This window comes from Lithobates pipiens, unplaced genomic scaffold (genome assembly GCF_037356315.1).
Source record: "Lithobates pipiens isolate NorthernLeopardFrog02 unplaced genomic scaffold, aLitPip1_a1.2 Scaffold_23, whole genome shotgun sequence".
Classification (NCBI taxonomy): Eukaryota; Metazoa; Chordata; class Amphibia; order Anura; family Ranidae; genus Lithobates; species Lithobates pipiens.
The window spans coordinates 51,826,199-51,846,369 of record NW_027507785.1 but is presented as its reverse complement, the minus strand read 5'-3'; the positions used below and the strand labels follow the sequence as shown (position 1 = coordinate 51,846,369).

The 20,171-nt window shown below is 46.6% G+C and overlaps 1 protein-coding gene across 1 annotated transcript in view; it reads right to left on the bottom strand.

Moving 5' to 3' along the window:
- The window catches only part of PLXND1 (plexin D1), a gene marked incomplete in the record, with an annotated part of 185,350 nt that overhangs the window by 38,332 nt on the left and 126,847 nt on the right, over nucleotides 1-20,171 (bottom strand). The window contains 5 exon segments of the mRNA XM_077451599.1: nucleotides 1,057-1,203; nucleotides 5,653-5,851; nucleotides 7,248-7,378; nucleotides 14,122-14,229; nucleotides 18,083-18,195. Coding sequence (XP_077307725.1) covers nucleotides 1,057-1,203; nucleotides 5,653-5,851; nucleotides 7,248-7,378; nucleotides 14,122-14,229; nucleotides 18,083-18,195 — 698 coding nt within the window.

Genomic DNA, 20,171 nt, shown 5'->3' with positions numbered 1-20,171 from the left:
GGGCTTGGAAAAGCTTTTAAAGAAGCTACAATGAAGTGGCATGGAGAAGCTAAGAAGGAAGCTACAAAAAAGTGGTTTGGAGAACTTAAGAAGGAAGCTACGAAGAAGTTGCTTGGAGTATTTATGAAGGAAGGTACGCAAAAGTGGCTTGGAGAAGCTGGGAAAGAAGCTACAGAGAAGAGGCTTGAAGAAGCTATGAAAGAAGCTAGGAAGAAGTTTCTTGGAGAAGTTATGAAGGAAACTACAAAGTGGCTGAAGAACTTTTAAATAAGCTATGAAGATGTGCTTTGGAGATGCTATGAAGGAAGCTGCAAAGAGGTGACTTGAGGAAAGAAGCTATGAAAAGTGGCTTGTGAAAGGTATGAAGGAAACTACAAAGAAGTGGCTGAAGAAGCTATGAAAGAACCTATTAAGAAGTGGCTTAGAGACATTATAAAGGAAGCTGCAAAGAGGTGGCTTGAGAAAGCTATCAAAGTAGTGGCTTGGAGAAGCTAAGAAAGAAGGTCCAAAGAACTGGCTTGGAGAAGCTATGAAGGAAACTACGTAGAACTGGCTTGGAGTATCTATGAAGGAAGGTACGCAAATGTGGCTTGGAGACGTTACGAAAGAAACTACAAAGAAGAGGCTTGAAGAAGCTATTAGGAAAGCTACAAAGAAGTGGTTTGGAGAAGCTATGAAAAAAGCTATGACGAAGTGGCTTGGAAAAGGTATGAAGCAAACTTAAAAAAAGACGTGGCTTGAGGAAGCTATCAAATAAGCTATGAAGAAGTGGCTTGTTGAAGCTATTAAGGAAACTACAAAGTGGCTTGGAGAAGCTATGACAGAAGCCAAGAAGAAGCAGCTTGAGAAAACTACAAAGGAAACTATGAACAAATGGCTTGGAGACTCTATGGAAGAAGCTATGAAGAAGTGGCTTTGAGAAGCGACAAAACATCTTCACCATCACAGAACAAGGTCAGATGAATTTGACTAACTACTACTAGCTACACCAAAATGGCAATTTTAGACTTTGAGACATTGGCTGAACATTGACATCCTATAGGGGATGTTACTTACCATAGGCTTGGCCTCAATGTTCTCTCTGAGCAGCCACTCCTCGTTCAGGGTGTACCGTGCCTTCCCTGTGATGGCATCAATGGAGCCCTTGTTGATTTGTTGTTTAATGGCGCACAACAGCAAGAAGAATGGCTCTCCCACAGTTTCCTGTTAACGAAAATGTTGGTTACACACAAAAAAAAAATAATAGATGAGCTCACTGAGGTTTGCATAAACAAGTGGGTGTGGCTCTGTTCATAAACCATTGGTGAGCAAAAAAACAAGTTAAATATGTCTAGAGGGGGATTTATAGGAAGTATGGATCAGTAAGTTTTCACATAAACCAAACCCTGAACTGTATATAACATATACTGTACTTCGGACCGTGAAAGCTGCATATTGAATTGGGAAAGAACTGGGTGGGTGTCAATAGTGAGCTCTAAAAAGCAGAAAGGAGGCGGGGCAGTGACATATAAGGGAAAGGACTGGGTGGTCCAAAGAGCAGACAGGAGGAGGGGCAGTGACATATAAGAGAAAGGGCTGGGTGGTCCAAATAGACAGGAGGAGGGGCAGTGACATATATGGGAAAGAGTGGGGTGGTCCAAAGAACAGACAGGAGGAGGGGCAGTGACATAAGGGAAAGAGTTGGGTGGTTCAAAGAGCAGACAGGAGGAGGGACAGTGACATATAAGGGAAAGAGTTGGGTGGTCCAAAGAGCAGACAGGAGGCGGGGCAATGGCAAATAAGGGAAAGTGTTGGGAGGTCTAAAGACCAGACAGGAGGAGGGGCAGTGACATATAAGGGAAAGAGTGGGGTGGTCCAAAGAACAGACAGGAGGAGGGGCAGTGACATAAGGGAAAGAGTTGGGTGGTCCAAAGAGCAGACAGGAGGTGGGGCAGCGACATATAAGGGAAAGAGTTGGGTGGTCCAAAGAGCAGACAGGAGGCGGGGGATAAGGGAAAGGGCATAGTGGTCAAAAGAGTGGACAAAAGGTGGGGCAGTGACATAACAGGGGAAAGGGCTGGGTGGTCCAAAGAGCAGACAGGAGGCGGGGCAATGGTAAATAAGGGAAAGTGTTGGGAGGTCCAAAGAGCAGACAGGAGGAGGGGCAGTGACATATAGTGGAAACAGTTGGATGGTCCAAAGAGCAGACAGGAGGTGGGACAAAGACATATAAGGGAAAGGGCATGGCTGTCCAAAGAGCGGACAGGAGGTGGGGCAATGGCAAATAAGGGAAAGTGTTGGGTGGTCCAAAGAGCAGACAGGAGGAGGGGCAGTGACATATAAGGGATATAACTGGGTGGATGTCACCAGTGGGTGGTCCAAAGAGCAGACAGGAGGTGGGCAGTGATCTATAAGGGAAAGGGCTGGGTGGTCCAAAGAGCAGACAGGAGGAGGGGCAGTGACATATAAGGGAAAGAGTTGGGTGGTCCAAAGAGCAGACAGGAGGAGGGGCAGTGACATATAAGGGAAAGGGCTGGGTGGTCCAAAGAGCAGACAGGAGGAGGGGCAGTGACATATAAGGGAAAGGGCTGGGTGGTCCAAAGAGCAGACAGGAGGAGGGGCAGTGACATATAAGGGAAAGAGCTGGGTGGTCCAAAGAGCAGACAGGAGGCGGGGCAGTGACACAGACTCAGTAGAACTGCTAGTTCTAAAAAGTGTTGTCACCCCAAGGTGGGGAAGTCACAAGACCGTTTGCAATACTCTAGAAATCATTTGGCAGCTAAAGCAGTTCCCACCATTGTTTTGCATTCAACTGACTGGCTGGAATTACCCTTTAATTAGGCTGTTGTTCTCTGAAGGAAGAAAATCCCTTTAATTCCTCATCATTAAATAAAAACTTGGTCGTACAGACAGATGTCCTGCAGCTGAGCGTTACAACCGCACTGTCAAGTGACACAAAGGATCAGATGACAATACAATGCTGTACTGATGTATCACATGTTCGTAAGGACTGCAGGGGGAATGGACGGGGTCCAACAATGACAGAACCGTCTGCATGTGGACGGCTGGGCTGAGTGTATGGAAACTCTGCCATGAATGAGAGTCACCTCACCTCCCCCCCCCCCAACACACTGGGATCAGCGGCTAATCAACTGCAGACTTCTATTCTTCTGCTAACAGAACACGCTTATTACTGGGGTCACCGCTGTCACAACATGACCGCCGACCTTTCACCTCAGCCAACAGGACAGTAATAACTGCGTTCAGTCTGTGTACTTAAACCCGAACTCCAAAATCTTGGCCAAGGCAGTCAGATCGTGATCTAGATTTATATTTTTAGATTGTAAGCTCTGCAGAGCAGGGACCTCCTAAACTTCTTGTCTTGGCTTGTATTGTAATTGTAATGTCTCTTCTTATATTATAGAGCTGTTGGGGTTGAATTATTATTATTATAATTTTTTTTTTATATTGAGATCATATTTATCTCAGAATAATATTGTAATATTTAGTTATTTCTTTTTGTGAAAAAAATGTTTAGTTATTTAAATCCTGTATAATAATAATAATAATAATAATAATAATATTTATTCTCTACATTGTTATCTGGACTGGTGATTGGACTGTCCTATTAGTCCAATAGGGAAACCAGGTGGTCAGGCACTGGACCCCATCCTAGGTAAGTCTCCAGTATAGGTATGGCAATCCCTATAATATAAAGGGAGCTCTCTGCTGCCTCCGACCTGAATGTTATATCATTTCTATTTTATTGTATATTATTCTACTTAAAGGGGAACTTCACTTTCAATAAAAAATACATTTAGATTTCAATCTGAATCTGATATCGCTTTCTAAAACTGTCAAAATCTTTTATGCAGTATGGCAACCTGGAGGAGTTCTGTACACCTGTATGTAAAAAAAAGCAATTTGTTCCACCATGTCCTGTGCAAACTGATTCTGAATGGGTGTGGGAGGGGGTTGTCTGGTTCATTATAATCACCTGGTACACTCCCAGTGATAATGAGATAATGTTCCTAATGAGAACAGCTTCAGAGTCTGCGTCCCTTTAAAAATATTTAACCCTTAGGCTAGGTTCACACTATTGCGATGCGGGAACGCCGCGAATCCGCGGCGTTTTCCCGCATCGCTCACCTCCCGCCGGCAGTTCACACTGCCCTATGCGGACGGCTGGGGGTGTCAATGTTATGTTAATGACACCCCCAGATCCGTCGGCATATCGCAGTGCGATCTGCCGACTCGCACAGGAATCGGATCGCATGGTGTGAACCCCCATGCGATCCGATTCCGTTGCGGACCCAAAAAAGGGTCCTGTGCGAGTTTGCTGCGGGACAGCTGCGAGTTCAGCCATACTATCTGTATGGCTGAACTCGCAGTGCTACGGAGATCGGATGTGATTTGCTGTGCGAATCACATCCGGTTCTCCCCCCGCAGCGGTGTGAACCCAGCCTCAGGCTGGATTCACACCTATGGCATTTTTAGCGCTTTTTGCATTTTGCAGATTTGCACCACAGAAAGTGTTTCATAGGAAACCATGATAAATGGACTGTAGTGCAAATGTGCAAAATGCAAAAAGCACTAAAACTGCATTGGTGTGAATCCAGCCTTAGGGAGTATCTCACCAAAATAAAATCCCTATTGCAGATGGTGCCTAAAATGTTACTTCTATTTTAGCACAGATGTCTGAAAAAAGCAAAAGGAAATTTCAGTGTACAGATCATCCCCAGAAATGTAATTTCCTGTGTGAGCGATTGGCTCGCCGATTTTCTCAGACATCTGTGCTAAGATCCAAGTAAAATTTTAGGCATCCCCTGCAATAGGAAGTTACGTTTCAGTGAGATACTTCATATAGGTTAAGGCCCAGTTCACACCAGATGCAGTTCCATGCGCTTTTTTTCTGCACTAAAAATGCTTGCACAGTGTTTTCCATGTATTCCAATGGCTCTAGTTCACACCATGCAGTCAGTTTTTGGTCAGTTTCCGGTACAGAAACTGACCAGAAGCTGACTGCATGGTGTGAACTAGAGCCATTGGAATACATGGAAAACACTGTGCAAGCATTTTTAGTGCAGAAAAAAAGCGCATGGAACTGAACGGAACTGCGTCTGGTGTGAACTGGCCCTAAATACGTTTAAAGGAATGCAGACCCTGCAATTTTTCTTGCTAGAACACTGGGACAGCACCAGGTGTTTATAATGAGCCAGATCCTCCCATTCAGAATCAGCCTGGATAGGACGTGGTGGCTCAAGTTGCTTTTTCTTCAGAACAGATAAAAAAGCCAGAACCTGCTATAAATTTAGCTAAAATCTCTATATAGGTCACCCAGTGAGGATTGTATTTTTATTTTATTTTTTCAACAAAAGTGGAGTTACTCTGAAAGCAATGACGATACAAATGGAAAAAAAGAATGATCCATTGTATTTGTACCCCCGATGAAGGGAGCTGTCATTCCTAAAACGCAATGGCATTTCCTGAGAACTCTGCAATCTACTGTTGAAACTTTGTGGCGCTTTTTTTTTCTTTAGAATTTTGGTATCTAATTGGCAATGTTCAATGTTTCCACAGGAGGAAGACTGGAAATCATGACCTGCTAGCTGTATCAGCAGTTTTTTTTTAGGGAGAATGTTTTTTATGAATATTCCGTTCTGAGCGCCTTACCCGGAGGCAGCTGTACATGCAGATAGACATCCAGTTGGTCAGCATTTTCTCCACCACCGACTCGGTCCGGCGAAGCATCAGCTTGGGGTTCTTGGGGGCCGACGAGTCTATGAGGTCCACCAGGAGATCTTTCATGATGCTCGTGTAATACTCCAACTTGCCATGGAGGGCGATAGTGAGCAGAGAAGCCAAGTTACACCTGAGCAATCACAACACAAAGGCAGGTAGGCATCAGTTTTATGAGTGAGCTACGCACAATAGTGCAGCACAAGGCACACTATATTACCAAAATATTCTTGGTAATATAGTGTATGTCTAACAGATATTAGAAGGCGGCATCCAACTATCCAAGGACTTTAGTAAGTACAGACCAGTGTGTGAGATCCCAGGGAGCGTGTATTGCTGCCATCCCTCTTGCATCAGTCAGCTTGTGTTTAACCGCTTCCCGACCGCCTCATGTAAATATACTGCGGCAGAAGGGCATGTACAGGCAGAATCACGTACCTGTATGTTGCCCTTTAAGAGGTGATTTGCGGGCACGCGCCCGCCAGGAGCTTCGTGACCGCGGTCGTCTCACAGAGAGGAAGAACGGGGAGATGCTAATGTAAACAAGCATTTCCCTCTCCTGCCTAGTGACACTGACACTGACCACAGCTCCCTGTAATCGGGAGCGGTGATCAGTGTTGTAAAACACACAGCTCCTCCCCCCAACAGTTAGAATCCCTCCCTAGGACACACTTAACTCCTACAGCGCCATCTAGTGGTTAACTCCTTCACTGCCAGTCACATTTACACAGTAATCAAAGCATTTTTAATTGCACTGATCGCTGTATAAATGTGAATGGTCCCAAAATCGCGACAAAAGTGTCCGATCTGTCCGCCATAATGTTGCAGTCAATATAAAAATCACTGATCGCTGCCAGATCTCGGTGGGTGGAGCTCGTGATGTCAGTAGACTCCCCGCCCACCTCTACACTACCCTTATCAACATGCATTTTCTCCTGTGTATTTCTTACACTGAACTTCTGCTATGATCACTAACATCCAGTCAAAACCCAGAAAAGTCACCACATGACTTCAGCATGCCCAATTGTGCTGAGCTGTGGAGCAGCCAATCCTGGGAGAGCTGGAGAAGAAAGGAGGAGGGGATCTGAAGTACACAGAATGCCTCTCTCAGGTTTGTGCATGAGATATGTAAATCACCCGTCACAGCAAGGGGTAAGAACTGACTCCTATTTCTCTGTTTGTCAGTTTTTATCTTACTAAAAAAACATAAGAGGATTGCTCAGAGCTGGATTAACTCTTTCATGGCAAGACTGGACATAAATGACAAGAAATCCGATACTGTACAAGGTGCAAGCTTTAATTAACACATTTTTTTTCTGGGTTTACATCCATTTTAAGGAACCTTTAATAATACTATGGGGGTACCACTACATTTGGGGGCTCATCCAGAATTCTGATGGCGCACCTACCGGGGAAAGAGCCTTGGGACCAAATCAGCGGGCCCTCTAAGAGGTGAGTGCTACATGAATACTTTTTCTACTGTTAAAAAAAGGCTTTGTATTGCTTTATGAAATCATCAGTCTCCTCACCTGTCCCTCACAGCAAAGTCCTTCTGCATCTCCATCGCATGGATGAAGGTGACCAAGAAATGGCGATTGCTCAAGAGAGTTGACAGCGTGACGATCCCCTCCTCCATATTTGATCGACAGCTTTCTGGGACCTGCGACATCAAACAAACACATCAGAAAATAAAAATAAGACCTCAGAGACCTGATGTTAGAAGGTTTTGCCTTCCAGGGGATTTTCACTATACATTAGCCAAAAATGATCTCCCGTTATCACACAGTTTTTGTTTATTATCTCATTTTTCTATTAAAGCCGACCTTCAATCTATCTCCTCTTGGGTGGCTCCACTCACCCTCTCTGTCTTGACATTCTGGTGCATGTGCAGTAGATATACATACCCAAGGGATCTGCCCAGCCTCTGGCCCATCTGTGTAGGTGCACATCCTTTCCCACGCATGCCCAAAGACAGTGAAGTTTTGGGACTCCCCTGATAGCCACCTCTGCACATACGTGGGAAACCCTGCATGTGTGCAGATGTTTGGAGTAACCAACAAGTGTACAAATACGGCATAGGGAATATGGCATAGAGTAACAGCCCTGCCGAACATCCGGATATACCCATGGCGGATCCAGAAACTCCGCCCCAGCATCATATATGGGCGGTGACAGACTGGCGTCAATAAGGCCCCAGCCGTCACAGGGGGTGCACAACCACCTATTCACAGGGGGTACGCAACCACTGTGCCATCAACCGCTTCAACTGTGCCCATCAAGCAAAGCCACTGTGCCCATTAAACGCTGCCACTGTGCCCATTAAACGCTGCCACTGTGCCTATCAAACGCAGTCAGTGTGCCATCAATTGCAGCCACTGTGCCCATCAAACACTGCCCCTGTGCCCATCAAACGCAGCCACTGTGCCCATCAAACGCAGCCTGTGCCCATCAAACGCAGCCTGTGCCCATCAAACGCAGCCACTGTGCCCATCAAACGCGGTCACTGTGCCATCAAATGCTGCCTCTGTGCCCATTAAATGCTGCCACTGTGCCCATTAAATGCTGCCACTGTGCCCATCAATTGAAGCCACTGTGCCCATCAAACTCTGCCACTGTGCCCATCAAACTCTGCCACTGTGCCCATCAAACTGCCACTGTGCCCATCAAACTGCCACTGTGCCCTCAAATGCTGTCACTGTGCCCATCAATTGCAGCCACTGTGCCCATCAATTGCAGCCACTGTGCCCATCAATTGCAGCCACTGTGCCCATCAAACTCTGCCACTGTGCCCATCAAACTCTCCCACTGTGCCCTCAAATGCTGTCACTGTGCCCATCAATTGCAGCCACTGTGCCCATCAAACTCTGCCACTGTGCCCAAACTCTGCCACTGTGCCATCAAACGCTGCCACTGTGCCATCAAACGCTGCCACTGTGCCATCAAACGCTGCCACTGTGCCATCAAATGCTGCCTCTGTGCCCATTAAACGCTGCCACTGTGCCATCAATTGCAGCCACTGTGCCCATCAAACGCAGCCACTGCGCCATCATTTGCAGCCACTGTGCCCATCAAAAGCAGCCACTGTGCCATCAAACACTGCCACTGTGCCATCATACCTGCCACTGTGCCCATCAAACACTGCCACTGTGCCCATCAAACACTGCCAGTGTGCCCATCATATGCTGCCAGTCTGCCCATCATACGCTGCCAGTCTGCCCATCATATGCTCCCCCGCGCATGGGGAGACCCCATGCAGGAGGACCGGCGCTTTCCTTGATAAGGTGTCCTCTTCTCCAGCGTCTCCTCTCCAGTGAGCTTCCTCCGCTCTGTCCCACTTCCGCCAAAGCGCTGAGCATCCAATAGGGACGCCTGACGCTTTGGTCAATCAGGAAACAGGTCTCACTGACCTGCCTCCAGATTGGTGGGGAGGCAATGCGGTGTGAAAATAGCGAATATTCATTACCTATGGGCACACAATTGGGTGGGAATGGGATCAGGACGCACTCTCTGTGCCCCGAGCCCGTCCTTTTTTGAAGCCTATTAGAGCCTCTGGCTTTAATCAGGTGCTTCAAAAAATACACCCCCTCCCACCCCCTGCCATAGAAGTTCAGAAAGGGGCTGGGCGCATGGATAGGGACGTGGCAGCAGGGATTGGGGGGGGGGCTGGGGCGGCGCCCATGCACCCGCAATGCATGGGCTGCCACTGTTGGGAGTCCATAGTCCATCAAGAGAGGGTGGCAATGTTTCTAGATAGAGTGGGACCATGGAGAACGAACGTAGCCACCCTTTAACAGGAAGTCAAAACACAGCAAAGAAAAAAAAAAAGGAATTTCGAGATTCGGGGGAGGCTGAGAGCAATAGAAGGGTCTTTTCTGAATTAAGAATACAGACTAGAATAGAATTTTTCTTTTTAAACTAAAGTTTAGCGTTACTTCAAAGGTTCCAGCCAATAAAAGTGGCCAATGAATTTCCTGTTCTCAGATATTCCGTTCTCTGTTGATGGGTTTGATATGCACGGCCTGAGAACCTGGAGACACGCAAGAAGGAGCCCGATTGTCATCGCTAATCAGCATCTTCTAAACACCGGGAGCCCTTCATTAACTTTTAATTCCGAGCCGGGCTTAAGGAGGCTCAGATTTCAGCTGTTGATGATGAACACCAACATCTCCACAGCTCCTGGACATCCAAATTACAATAAAGGCTTTTTCACGCCATAGCACATAGAAAAGCGCGTGCCTGTCGATGACCAGTTTTTGCAGGTTTTTTTTGTTTTCCAGTTTCTTCAGCTACGTTGACGAGCATTGTAAAGCATTTTAGTGTGCTACAAAAAAATGCAGCTTGTCGACATTTTTCCCCAACACCATGTCTTTGGTGTGAACTGGGCTCATAGGTATCGATACTATTGGCTGTGTTCAGGCCTTGAGCCTGCTTTGATCTGGGTTATTATTATTATTATTATTCAGGATTTATATAGTTTGCACAGCGCTTTACAACATGAGGGCAGACAGTACACTTACAATACAAATCAATACAGGAGGGACTAGAGGGCCCTGCTCCTTAGAGCTTACAATCTAGAACCCCCATCCCCCTTGCAGCTCAGCAGGGGCGTTGCTAGGTCTACAAAAGATCTGGGGCTAGAGCCTATAGCAGCATAGCAAAGAAAGTCATACTTTTGGGCGAGCATACACATGTATATACAGTAATATAGGTGTATGTATATATCCTCAGAGAGCCCTCACTTACATCAGGGTCCCCAGAGAGCCTCCTCCTTACATCAGGGTCCATAGAGAGCCTCCTCCTTGCATATTCCCCAGAGAGCCTCCCCCTTGCATCAGGGTCCCCAGAGAGCCCCCACTTACAACAGGGTTCCCAGCGAGCCCCCCTTACAGTAGGGTCCCCAGAGAACCTCCCCCTTAAATCAGGGTCCCCAGACAGTCCCCCCCTTAAATCAGGTTCCCCAGAGAGCCTCCCCCTTAAAATCAGGATCCCCAGAGAGCCTCCCCTTACATCAGGAAACCCAGAGAGCCCCCCACTTACATCAGGGTCCCCAGAGAGCCTCCCCACCCCATGGGGACCCCTGCAGACACTCTGGGCTATGGGCCCCAGATTCCGGACCATAGCCCCAAAAGCCACCCCCTAGCTACGCCACTGCAGCTCAGTGCACTAAGCATGAACGAACCCATAAAAGAGTTTTATAATTTAGGTAAGCCTTCAGTTTTTTTCGAGGGCTGGGGATGTACGGCTAACCAGATTGCCCTGACACTTTAAGCCTAACTTTACCAAAACTGATATTTGGCTTTTCCGTCTTTGCTGGTAAGTAGAAACACATGCTGCCATTTTATACATTATATTGCCAAAGGTATTGGGACGCCGGCCTTTACGCGCACATGAACGTCAAGGCATCCCAGTCTTAGTCCATAGGGTTCAATATTGATTTGGAGTAGGGTTGTCCCGATACTAATTATGATACTAGTTGTGATGATATGTAAGGTTGTACTAACGCATGTCAAAGTTGCAAAATAGGGCTTGGGCATTAAGATTTGTTTTACCATAAGGCCCCCCTTTCACATGGTAAGCCAGCTTGGAACCACTCGGGTCCCCTTGTCTGTTTTTCAGGCGGATCCGAGTGGGCATATCGTGTGAAAGGGGCCTTAGGCTCGGTTCACACAGGGGCGACCTGTCCAGGTGACTTCGCCGCCTGACAAGTCGTGCTCCGTTCTGTACTATGGAACCGTTCTAATAGGAGCGACTCAAGTCGCTCCGACTTAGAAAAAAGGTTCCTGTACTATTTTTGGGGCGACTTCAGGCGACTTGCATTGACTTCTATACAGAAGTCGTTTTGCAAGTCGCCGCTGATTGTGTGCAGGTCGCGGCGCTGCAAGTCGTGCTGCCCCTGTGTGAACCGAGCCTTAGGCGTAAAGGGGTAAATGTTTGTTTACATAACAAAAACATGTTAGCATTACATAGTAAAAAGAGATAGGTAACAACACTTGAAAAAGGTGTCAGGGTGTAAAGTGTAAGCGCTAAAAATATCCATTATGGCAGAGGGAGTTTTAATGCCCCCAGGGGGACTGCAGCAATGTTGATCCTCGGACAACAACGGAAACTTTATGCAAACAAAACAATACTTGAAAAAGGTGCAAACATTAATATTTTTTTTTTCAGTTCAGTTTTTTTTTTTTTAAGGACTAGTCTGTAACTTGTCCTCAACCTATCCTGACCAATAGAAACTAATGTCTGGAAATAGATAGAGAAATTAGTGGGTAATGGAATCATCTGAAGGTTGAAATCCACTTTTTTTTTCTCTGGAAGGATTTGAAAATAAGCTCTGGGAAGAGAGAGATCTCCGTTCTCCTGGGGAAGCGAGGAGAGCCGAGCCCGCTATGGATGCAGTGTAGGGTTTCACCGTCCTTGTTCTGGAAAAAGGCTTATGGGAAACCCGAGAGAAATAACAAGGACAGATATTGTGCAGCTTCTTCTGCAATGCTAGTTCCATGGCTGTGTCTGACTTCAGCACACTGGGCCGCTGACCTGAGCATCTTTTTTTTTGACAATTCTTTTTATTGCAATATTTCAATTAGCTACAAAATAGAGCCCATTGGGCATACCCAGACTCTGGAGAACAAACAGCAGACATAAATAAAAGAAAACCTATAAAACTAGAACACAAACCCCTAAATACTTGCTACGCTCGGACCAACTATGCAGTTTGAATCATATCCGCTTCACCGGTTAAACCGCAGAGTCTAGCTCACTATGAAGATCGGTTCCCTCTCAGACCTTAGTTACCCGTAAGATTTCTGACTAGCGCAACAAGAATTCAAAGTTTCGTCAACTAGGAATGGTTGAATCATTGTACGGATATTCACTAGTCATTTGCATTTTCCGATCATTAGGCAATGGGGGAGCAACTGGAAGCTAGGGAGGGGGAGAGGGTTAAAGAGGAACGTGACTCCTCCCCCAGGGTTCATTTTAATATTAACCCCTTCTTACCCGAATTGCTGGATTAAGCTGAAATTGCCCGCTCACCCGTTCAGCGAATCTGGCGCTGTGCTGCTGTGACCCACCACGCGCTGGGTCCGACGTGCCCATCTAGCTTGTGACGCCATTAGGAGGCCAGCTGTCTCTTACGGCTTCCTGATGACACTACACTGTGCATGCGCAGTGGATTCTAATATGCCTCCTAGGCGTGATATGGTTATGTTTCAAATGCTGCTTTGTGCGTTGACATACCTGATAATTCGGCACATCCACAGGCAGCTTAAAGCGGAGTTCCACCCAAAAGTGGAAGCTCCGCTTATCTGACCCATCCCCCCCCCCCGTGTCACCTTTCGGGGGGGGGGAGGACAGGTATATGTTTTTGACTGGTACCCATCCCAATGCATATTTTTCTGTTCCAATTACCATAGAGTGTTAGCATTATTTTGCATTTACTATGGCCGGGCAGCAGTATACCCGGAAGAGGCTCCCTCAGGGTATGATCCAAACTCAGACCCACCTCCTACCCAGTCTGTCCAGACGGTATGGTCACCTGATAATTCGGCACATCCACAGGCAGCTTAAAGCGGAGTTCCACCCAAAAGTGGAAGCTCCGCTTATCTGACCTCCCCGTGGCACCTTTCGGGGGAAGGGGGGGGGCAGGTATATGTTTTTGACTGGTACCCGTCCCCACTTCCGGTAGACCTGGCTGCAGCGAGATTCGGCGAGGTCCCCCCGGAAGTTCGGCCCTCTCCGAATGCACAATAGGGAAGCGGCTGTGAAGCCACAAGCTTCAACTGCCGGTTTCCCTTACATGCAATGGCGGCGGCAGCACCCGAACATCTGCTGGGGTGCCAACATCGCTGGATTCCTAATATTACAAGTCAGCAGCTATTTCTCTGTGAAGTATGAACATGGACTGAGGGAACATAGAGGAAACAGGGTGGGTCTAGCTGAGACTGAACTAACTAGCACTAAACAGGAGGGGAGGACTAAGGGAGATACCAAATCACATAGGTAGAACAGCAGCAGTGGCCAAAAACTGCCACTAGATGTCAGCATACTACAGAACAATAATAGCCTTATGCAGTTAAATACAAAATACATGTAAGTGGGAGCAGAACAATGAGTATACCAGGAGGGTTCAGACGGGGGGGGGGGGGGAACGTCATTCTTGCCTAGGCGAGAAAGGTGGAAACATAGACTCCGCTCCTTAGAAACCGACACCTCCAAAAAATAATTTTTTTGTTGCAGAATGCAGAAAAGGAGGGGGAGGAGCATGGTTAAGTCAATTCTGAAATGTGGAGGTCCCCTTTAGCTGAACCTGTTGCTTTTGCACTATATGGGCAGGGCACTGATTCACGTTAACAATAACTGAGAAGATAAAGAATGTAGTAATGGTAATGAGGTTATATCCGGACTCACCCTCCAGTCGGGGGACAGCAGCGGGTGGGTCTCAGGCACTGGGATCTTCAGTTGGGAGTTGAAGTTCTGCATGGGCACGGTGTAGCGATCCTCATACAAGGAAGAGCACTATGGAAGAGAAATCACATAGAATCTCCATTGAAAACCTTTTACAATCCTCATATCTCCTGTAAGTCAATGCATGAGTCATGTAGGTCCAGAGTTTTAATGGATGACATAAAAGTATCAAGTACCATGCCCCAAAGGGTCACACAAGCAACTGTAAATATAAGATTTATGTAAACCTAACAATGATCTTCTCTTATTTGTGCCCCTTTTATCTGTTGGTTTTATTATATCTTTCCAACAAGTGCAGAAAAAAATTGATCCTGACAAAAATCGAGTGTGTTTAAAGGAGTGGTAGTTGGGCTTCCATGGTGACCTGAGGTGGTGGTTGGGTCTTCATGGTGACCTGAGGGGGGTGGTTAGGTGGGGTAAGGTGGTGGTTGGGCTTCCATGGTGACCTAAGGGGTTGGTTGGATGGCCTAAGTTGGTGGTTGGGCTTCCATTGTGACCTGAGGTGGTGGTTGGACTACCATGGTAACCTGAGGTGGTGGTTAGGTGGCCTGAGGTGGTGGTTGGGCCTTCATGGTGACCTGAGGTGGTGGCTGGGTGGCCTGAGGTGGTGGTTGGGCTTCCATGGTGAACTATAGGGTTGGTTGGATGGCCTGAGCTGGTGGTTGGGCTTCCATTGTGATCTGACCTGAGGTGGTGATTGGGTGGCATGAGGTGGTGGTTGGACTTCCATGGTAACCTGAGGTGGTGGTTAGGTGGTCTGAGGTGGTGGTTGGGCTTCCATGGTAACCTTAGGTGGTGGCTAGGTGGCCTGAGGTGGTGGTTGGGCTTCCATGGTGATCTGAGGTGGTTGTTGGGTGGCCTGAGGTGGTGGTTGGGCCTTCATGGTGACCTGAGGTGGTGGCTGGGTGGCCTCAGGTGGTGGTTGGGCTTCCATGGTGACCTGAGGCATTAATTGGGCTCCATGGTGACCTGAGGTGGTGGTTTGGTAGCCTGAGGTGGTGGTTGGGATTCCACGGTGACTTGAGTTAGTGATTTGGTGGCCTGAGGTGGTGGTTGCATTGCTGGAGATGGTGATCGGGCTTCCACGGTGACCTGAGGTGGTGGTTGGGCTTCCATGGTGACCTGAAGTGCTGGTTGGGTGGCCTCAGGTGGTGGTTGGTGCTTCAACGCCCAACCGGTGCACACAAGAGTCCAATGCCGGCCTGAGGTTGTGTGGATAGAGTGTGCTGCCAGTACACTAAGCTGTAACCGACAGCTCTCATTCATGGCTTCTGATTGGGAGCCAGCAGGGTAGGTTCTCAATCATCTGACCGCTGTGAGAGCCAACCCCACTGGTCACATGATAAAGAAGCTGCACTGCTTCCTGGGCATTAAAGCCCACTTAAAATGCTAACGGGAGGCGGTGTGAAGGAGTTAAGAAGATAAACCTGTGGTGGAAGCAGTATCGGGACAGGTTAATCCAGAGCTCAGAGCAAGGGTCCAGAACTGCGCCCACATTCCCTGCTGCTAATGCATACCGTAGAATGGCAATTCCCCCCTCTGCCCATTCTCTGCCCCTTTGCTCCAGATGCCCATGGTTGGCATGGAGTGTACACTGCACATGCGTAGCCCAATTTTTCTAAAGCACTTAAAAAAATAATTGTACATGCACTGTGTGTTTTTCATATCAGCTGTGGGCAGATGGGGTGGAGAGCGGGCATGTTGGAGCACAGTGTAAATGCAGTAGCCGTCAGAGCAGAAATGAAGACATGACCTGATCTGGAGTATGCCCCTGGCAGCTGCTCCTCTTACCCACCCCTTGTCCCAGCTCTGGGTGCAAGTATGGTGCGTGTGTGTGTGAGGGGAAGGAGGGACCTGGTGTTGGTTCTAGGCTGCTACCTCCCTTATCATGATAGACAAGCCAGTTGCTCATCAGATTTATCTTTGAGTGTTCCGGATTGGCGTACCTAGTACAAACGTAAGAACACGAGATACAGCGAACATGTTTCGGTGAAAGCCTTCTACTTCGTCAAGGCTTGAATCAACAGTTTGTAATTGGATCTGCGCAGCGTTCACTAAGACGCCTGGATTAAGGTTACAATAGGGCTTGGATCATCAATGTATCTAAATAGCAATGAGGGCAGCCAACTAAATCAAACTATTGGTTCAAGCCTTGGAGAAAGAGGAAGCCTTTCCCTCGAAACATGTTGGCTGTATTTGATGTTTTAAAAAAAAAATATTTCAAATGAATCAGCAAGCCAAATGAACCTTGTACTAAGTACTCCAAACCACACACCCAGCTCTCTTCTGCGGCCTATAGAACACCTCCCCCCTGTGTTTTGGAGATAAGGATAGGTGGTGGTATTCTGTTTAGAGTTGGGCTTTATTCAGGCTTGGATTTGGGGGGGGGGGGGTTAATTCAGGTCATACTTCTGCTGAATGGGGAGATTTTAGAGCAGCACATGCCTCTTTCACAACCCTCTGATCGGAGGACATGTGTCTTCCTTCTGTTTTTCTAACAATAAGCTGGCATGTGAAAAGCATTACAGTCTGTGGACACCCCAGCGAAAAAACTAATTTTACCTAACACTGAACAAACATCTTCAGTTCTCACTTCCTTTTCCAGATAATTGTTTACCATTTCCTTCCCATTCGTTTTATCTTCTGCGTGGTTTCCTTGTGAAAATCATTTGTCATCGCTATATAGCAGAGCCTGCATTCATTAATCTAAAGTGGCATGTAAAATTTCCTAATGGACCGCATCCCTATATGCGCAATGGACGCACCAGGTGCCACCTTTGATGTGGGAGAACAGCAGGCAACTGGATGAAAAATTCCAACCCGATATAACACTGAGCATGTATACAGCTTTATTGCACTAATATATATATATATATATATATATATATATATATATATATATATATATATATATATATATATATGGCCCCACCAGGACCTCACCGACCTGGATTTGGTTCTAAGCTTCTACCTCCCTGATCATGATAGACAAGCCAGTTGCTCATCAGATTTATCTTTGGGTGTTTCAGTTAGGCGTATTTAGTAGAAACATAAGAACGTGAGATATGTCGAACGTGTTTCGTTGGAAAGCCTTCTTCGTCGGGGCCTGAACCAATTTGGATCTGTACAGAGTTTACTAATGCAGCGTACACGCGATTGGAATTTCCGCCAGCAAAAGTCCGATTTGAGCTTTTGGTCGGAAATTGCGACCGTGTGTAGGCTCCATCAGTCTTTTGCTGGCGGAATTTCCGCCAGCAAATGATTGAGAGCAGGTTCTCTATTTTTCCATCAGGAAAAAGTAGCTGCTGGCTTTTAATCATTTTTTTTTTATGGTGGAGTTCCTCTTTAAGTCAGGGTTTACATCTACTTTTAGGCTGGGTTCATACTGCTGCGATGCGGGAACGCTGCGAATCTACTGCGGGTTCCCGCATCGCATGCCTGCCGGCGGCAGTTCGCACTGCCCTATGCGAACTGCTGGGAGTGTCAGTGAAAAGTTAATGACACCTCCAGATCAGTTCGCATATCGCAGTACGATCTGCAAACTCGGACAGGAATCGGATCGCATGGTGTGAACACCCATGCGATCAGATTCTGCTGTGGACCAAAAAAAGGGTCCTGTGCGAGTTTGGGCCGGATGCAATGCGAATTCAGCCATACTATCTGTATGGCTGAAATCACATCATACAGAGATCGCATGTGATTTGCACTGCAGTGCGAATCACATCCGATCTCATACACCGCAGCAGTGTGAACCCAGCCTAAATCAAAGTTACTTGGATTTCATGAAGTTAATGAATTTCTTCCTAGTATATAGGTTTCTGGCTTTGTAGATTTGCTACAGAAAAGTGTCAGGAGTTACTGATCCCTTATTTATAAAACTGAGCCACAGATGGGGGTTGGATACCTTTGGGAAGAAGGTGCGGGTCACAAAATGCTTGTACTCTAGGAACGGTATTCCCTGGCTGCGGTTCAATTCTTTGGTCAGATCCGTCATATCTGTCTGCAGCTCGGCGAATCCTGCAACCGGAGACAAAAAGAGACTCTCAGTGTTTTCTTACTGACCTTGAATTATAAAAACAAAAACAAAGACAAGCGATGGGATTTTCTTTCCTTAAAAAAAAAAAATAATTTGATTGCCCCATCAACATAGTCACAGCTTTCCCTATTATCGATCATTTTATTCCCAAATATTATATAAAAAGAACACATCCCTGGCATACCTTTTAGATGTGCATGCTCCTGGGTGGTACAAACCGGCATACCGCTTTCTCGCCCTCTTCTGTGGTGTGTTTCCCCTTTCTTGTTGAATGTGTTTTTTTGGATTCACAGATTTTGGTGTTAAAAAAAATCCTCTTGGAACGGTAGGATGCCCCCCCCACCAATTTTTAATAGTATCAATAGTATTAATGGAATGTTTTTGTGTGCTTATTGCCAATGTTTCTTTTTCTTTGCCGTTATGCAATTATTACATGTCTATGCAATATATGAATTCATTAAAATTCTGTACTCTTTTTATAAATATACTTTCATTTACGGTACTTACCCAGATGTGATAACTAATGTGTCCTGAAGAAGCCTATCAATTGTCGAAACACGTCGGGATTATCACTCCACATTTACCATTGACTCTAGATCATGTTTGCAGATATCCAAGATGAATTGATCCAGTGTTTTTAAATGTATTTTTTGTACTGATTAACATTTTTTTTTTAAACATGAACTTATTGAATAATGTATGAATTGTAGCAGATTTGGGATATTGGCACCTTAAAAATACCAGCTCTTGAATTTGAGCATCTCTCTTTCGTGTCTTGTTTAGCTATGCAATCTGCTGATCAGTTGCTTAATTTTACTTCAAAAGAGTGTTATCAATCAACTGATCAGCAGATTTACGCAGATAAAATCTGCAGCACCCATTAGCCAGCAGAGAGACGCATACACATTTAAAAAGGAAGTAAACCCTGATGTGTGTTACTTCCTCTTTGATTCCCTGCAAAGGTAAAGCATAATGGACTACTATGCATCGCATAGTAGTCCGTTATGTGTCACTTACCTGACACAGGAGCCAGCAAAGTCACCGCTGTCCCCTGTAGTCCGGCGCATCCATCTTCTCGGCGGGTCTTTGCTGCTCCGCCGCTGTCATTCGGCGAAGCCACGATGACGTCACTCCCGCGCATGCGCATGGGAGTCGCCACGTGCGGCATATTCGCCGTTGACGGTGCCACGCTCAGTGCGCCTGCGCGCCGCTGTCTACGGCGCATGCGCCGTAGACAGCGGTGCCTGTCTTTCGGCAAATATCTCCTAAACCGTGTAGGTTTAGGAGATATTTCTTGGACCTACAGGTAAGCCTTAATCTAGGCTTACCTGTAGGTCAAAGTGGTTTGTAGGGGTTTACAACCACTTAAAGGGATGCCAATCACAACTCTGCCCGAGCTACATCACCAATCTTGTCTACAAATATCACCCAAATCATCCTCTCTGCTCTTCTCAAGACCTCCTACTTTAAAGCTCTCTCGTCTCCCCCTCCCATGCTCGGCTCCAGGATTTCTCCAGAGCCTCTCCCATCCTCTGGAACTTGCTACCTCTACCGGTCCGGCTATCCCCTACTCTTGCTACCTTCAAGCGATCCCTGAAAACTCATCTCTTCGGGGAAGCCGATCACGTCTCCAACTAATCTCCTACCACTTCCATCAGCTCATTCCCCACAGTTATAACCTTTTGTACCACCTGCCCCACCCTATTATATTGTAAGCTCTTCTGAGCAGGGCCATCTTAATCCTCTTGTATTTTATTGTATTGTAACTGTATTGTCTCCTTTTATATTGTAAAGCGCTGCGTAAACTGCTGGCGCTATATAAATCCTGAATAATAATAAAAGGGATGCCATGGATGTGCTCCTTCATATAATGCTATTGAAAGGAGACCCAAAACAGGGTACAGTGACCTTTACAGAAGTCTGCCGACCCCTTGCACCAAGCTTGGAGCAAAGACCA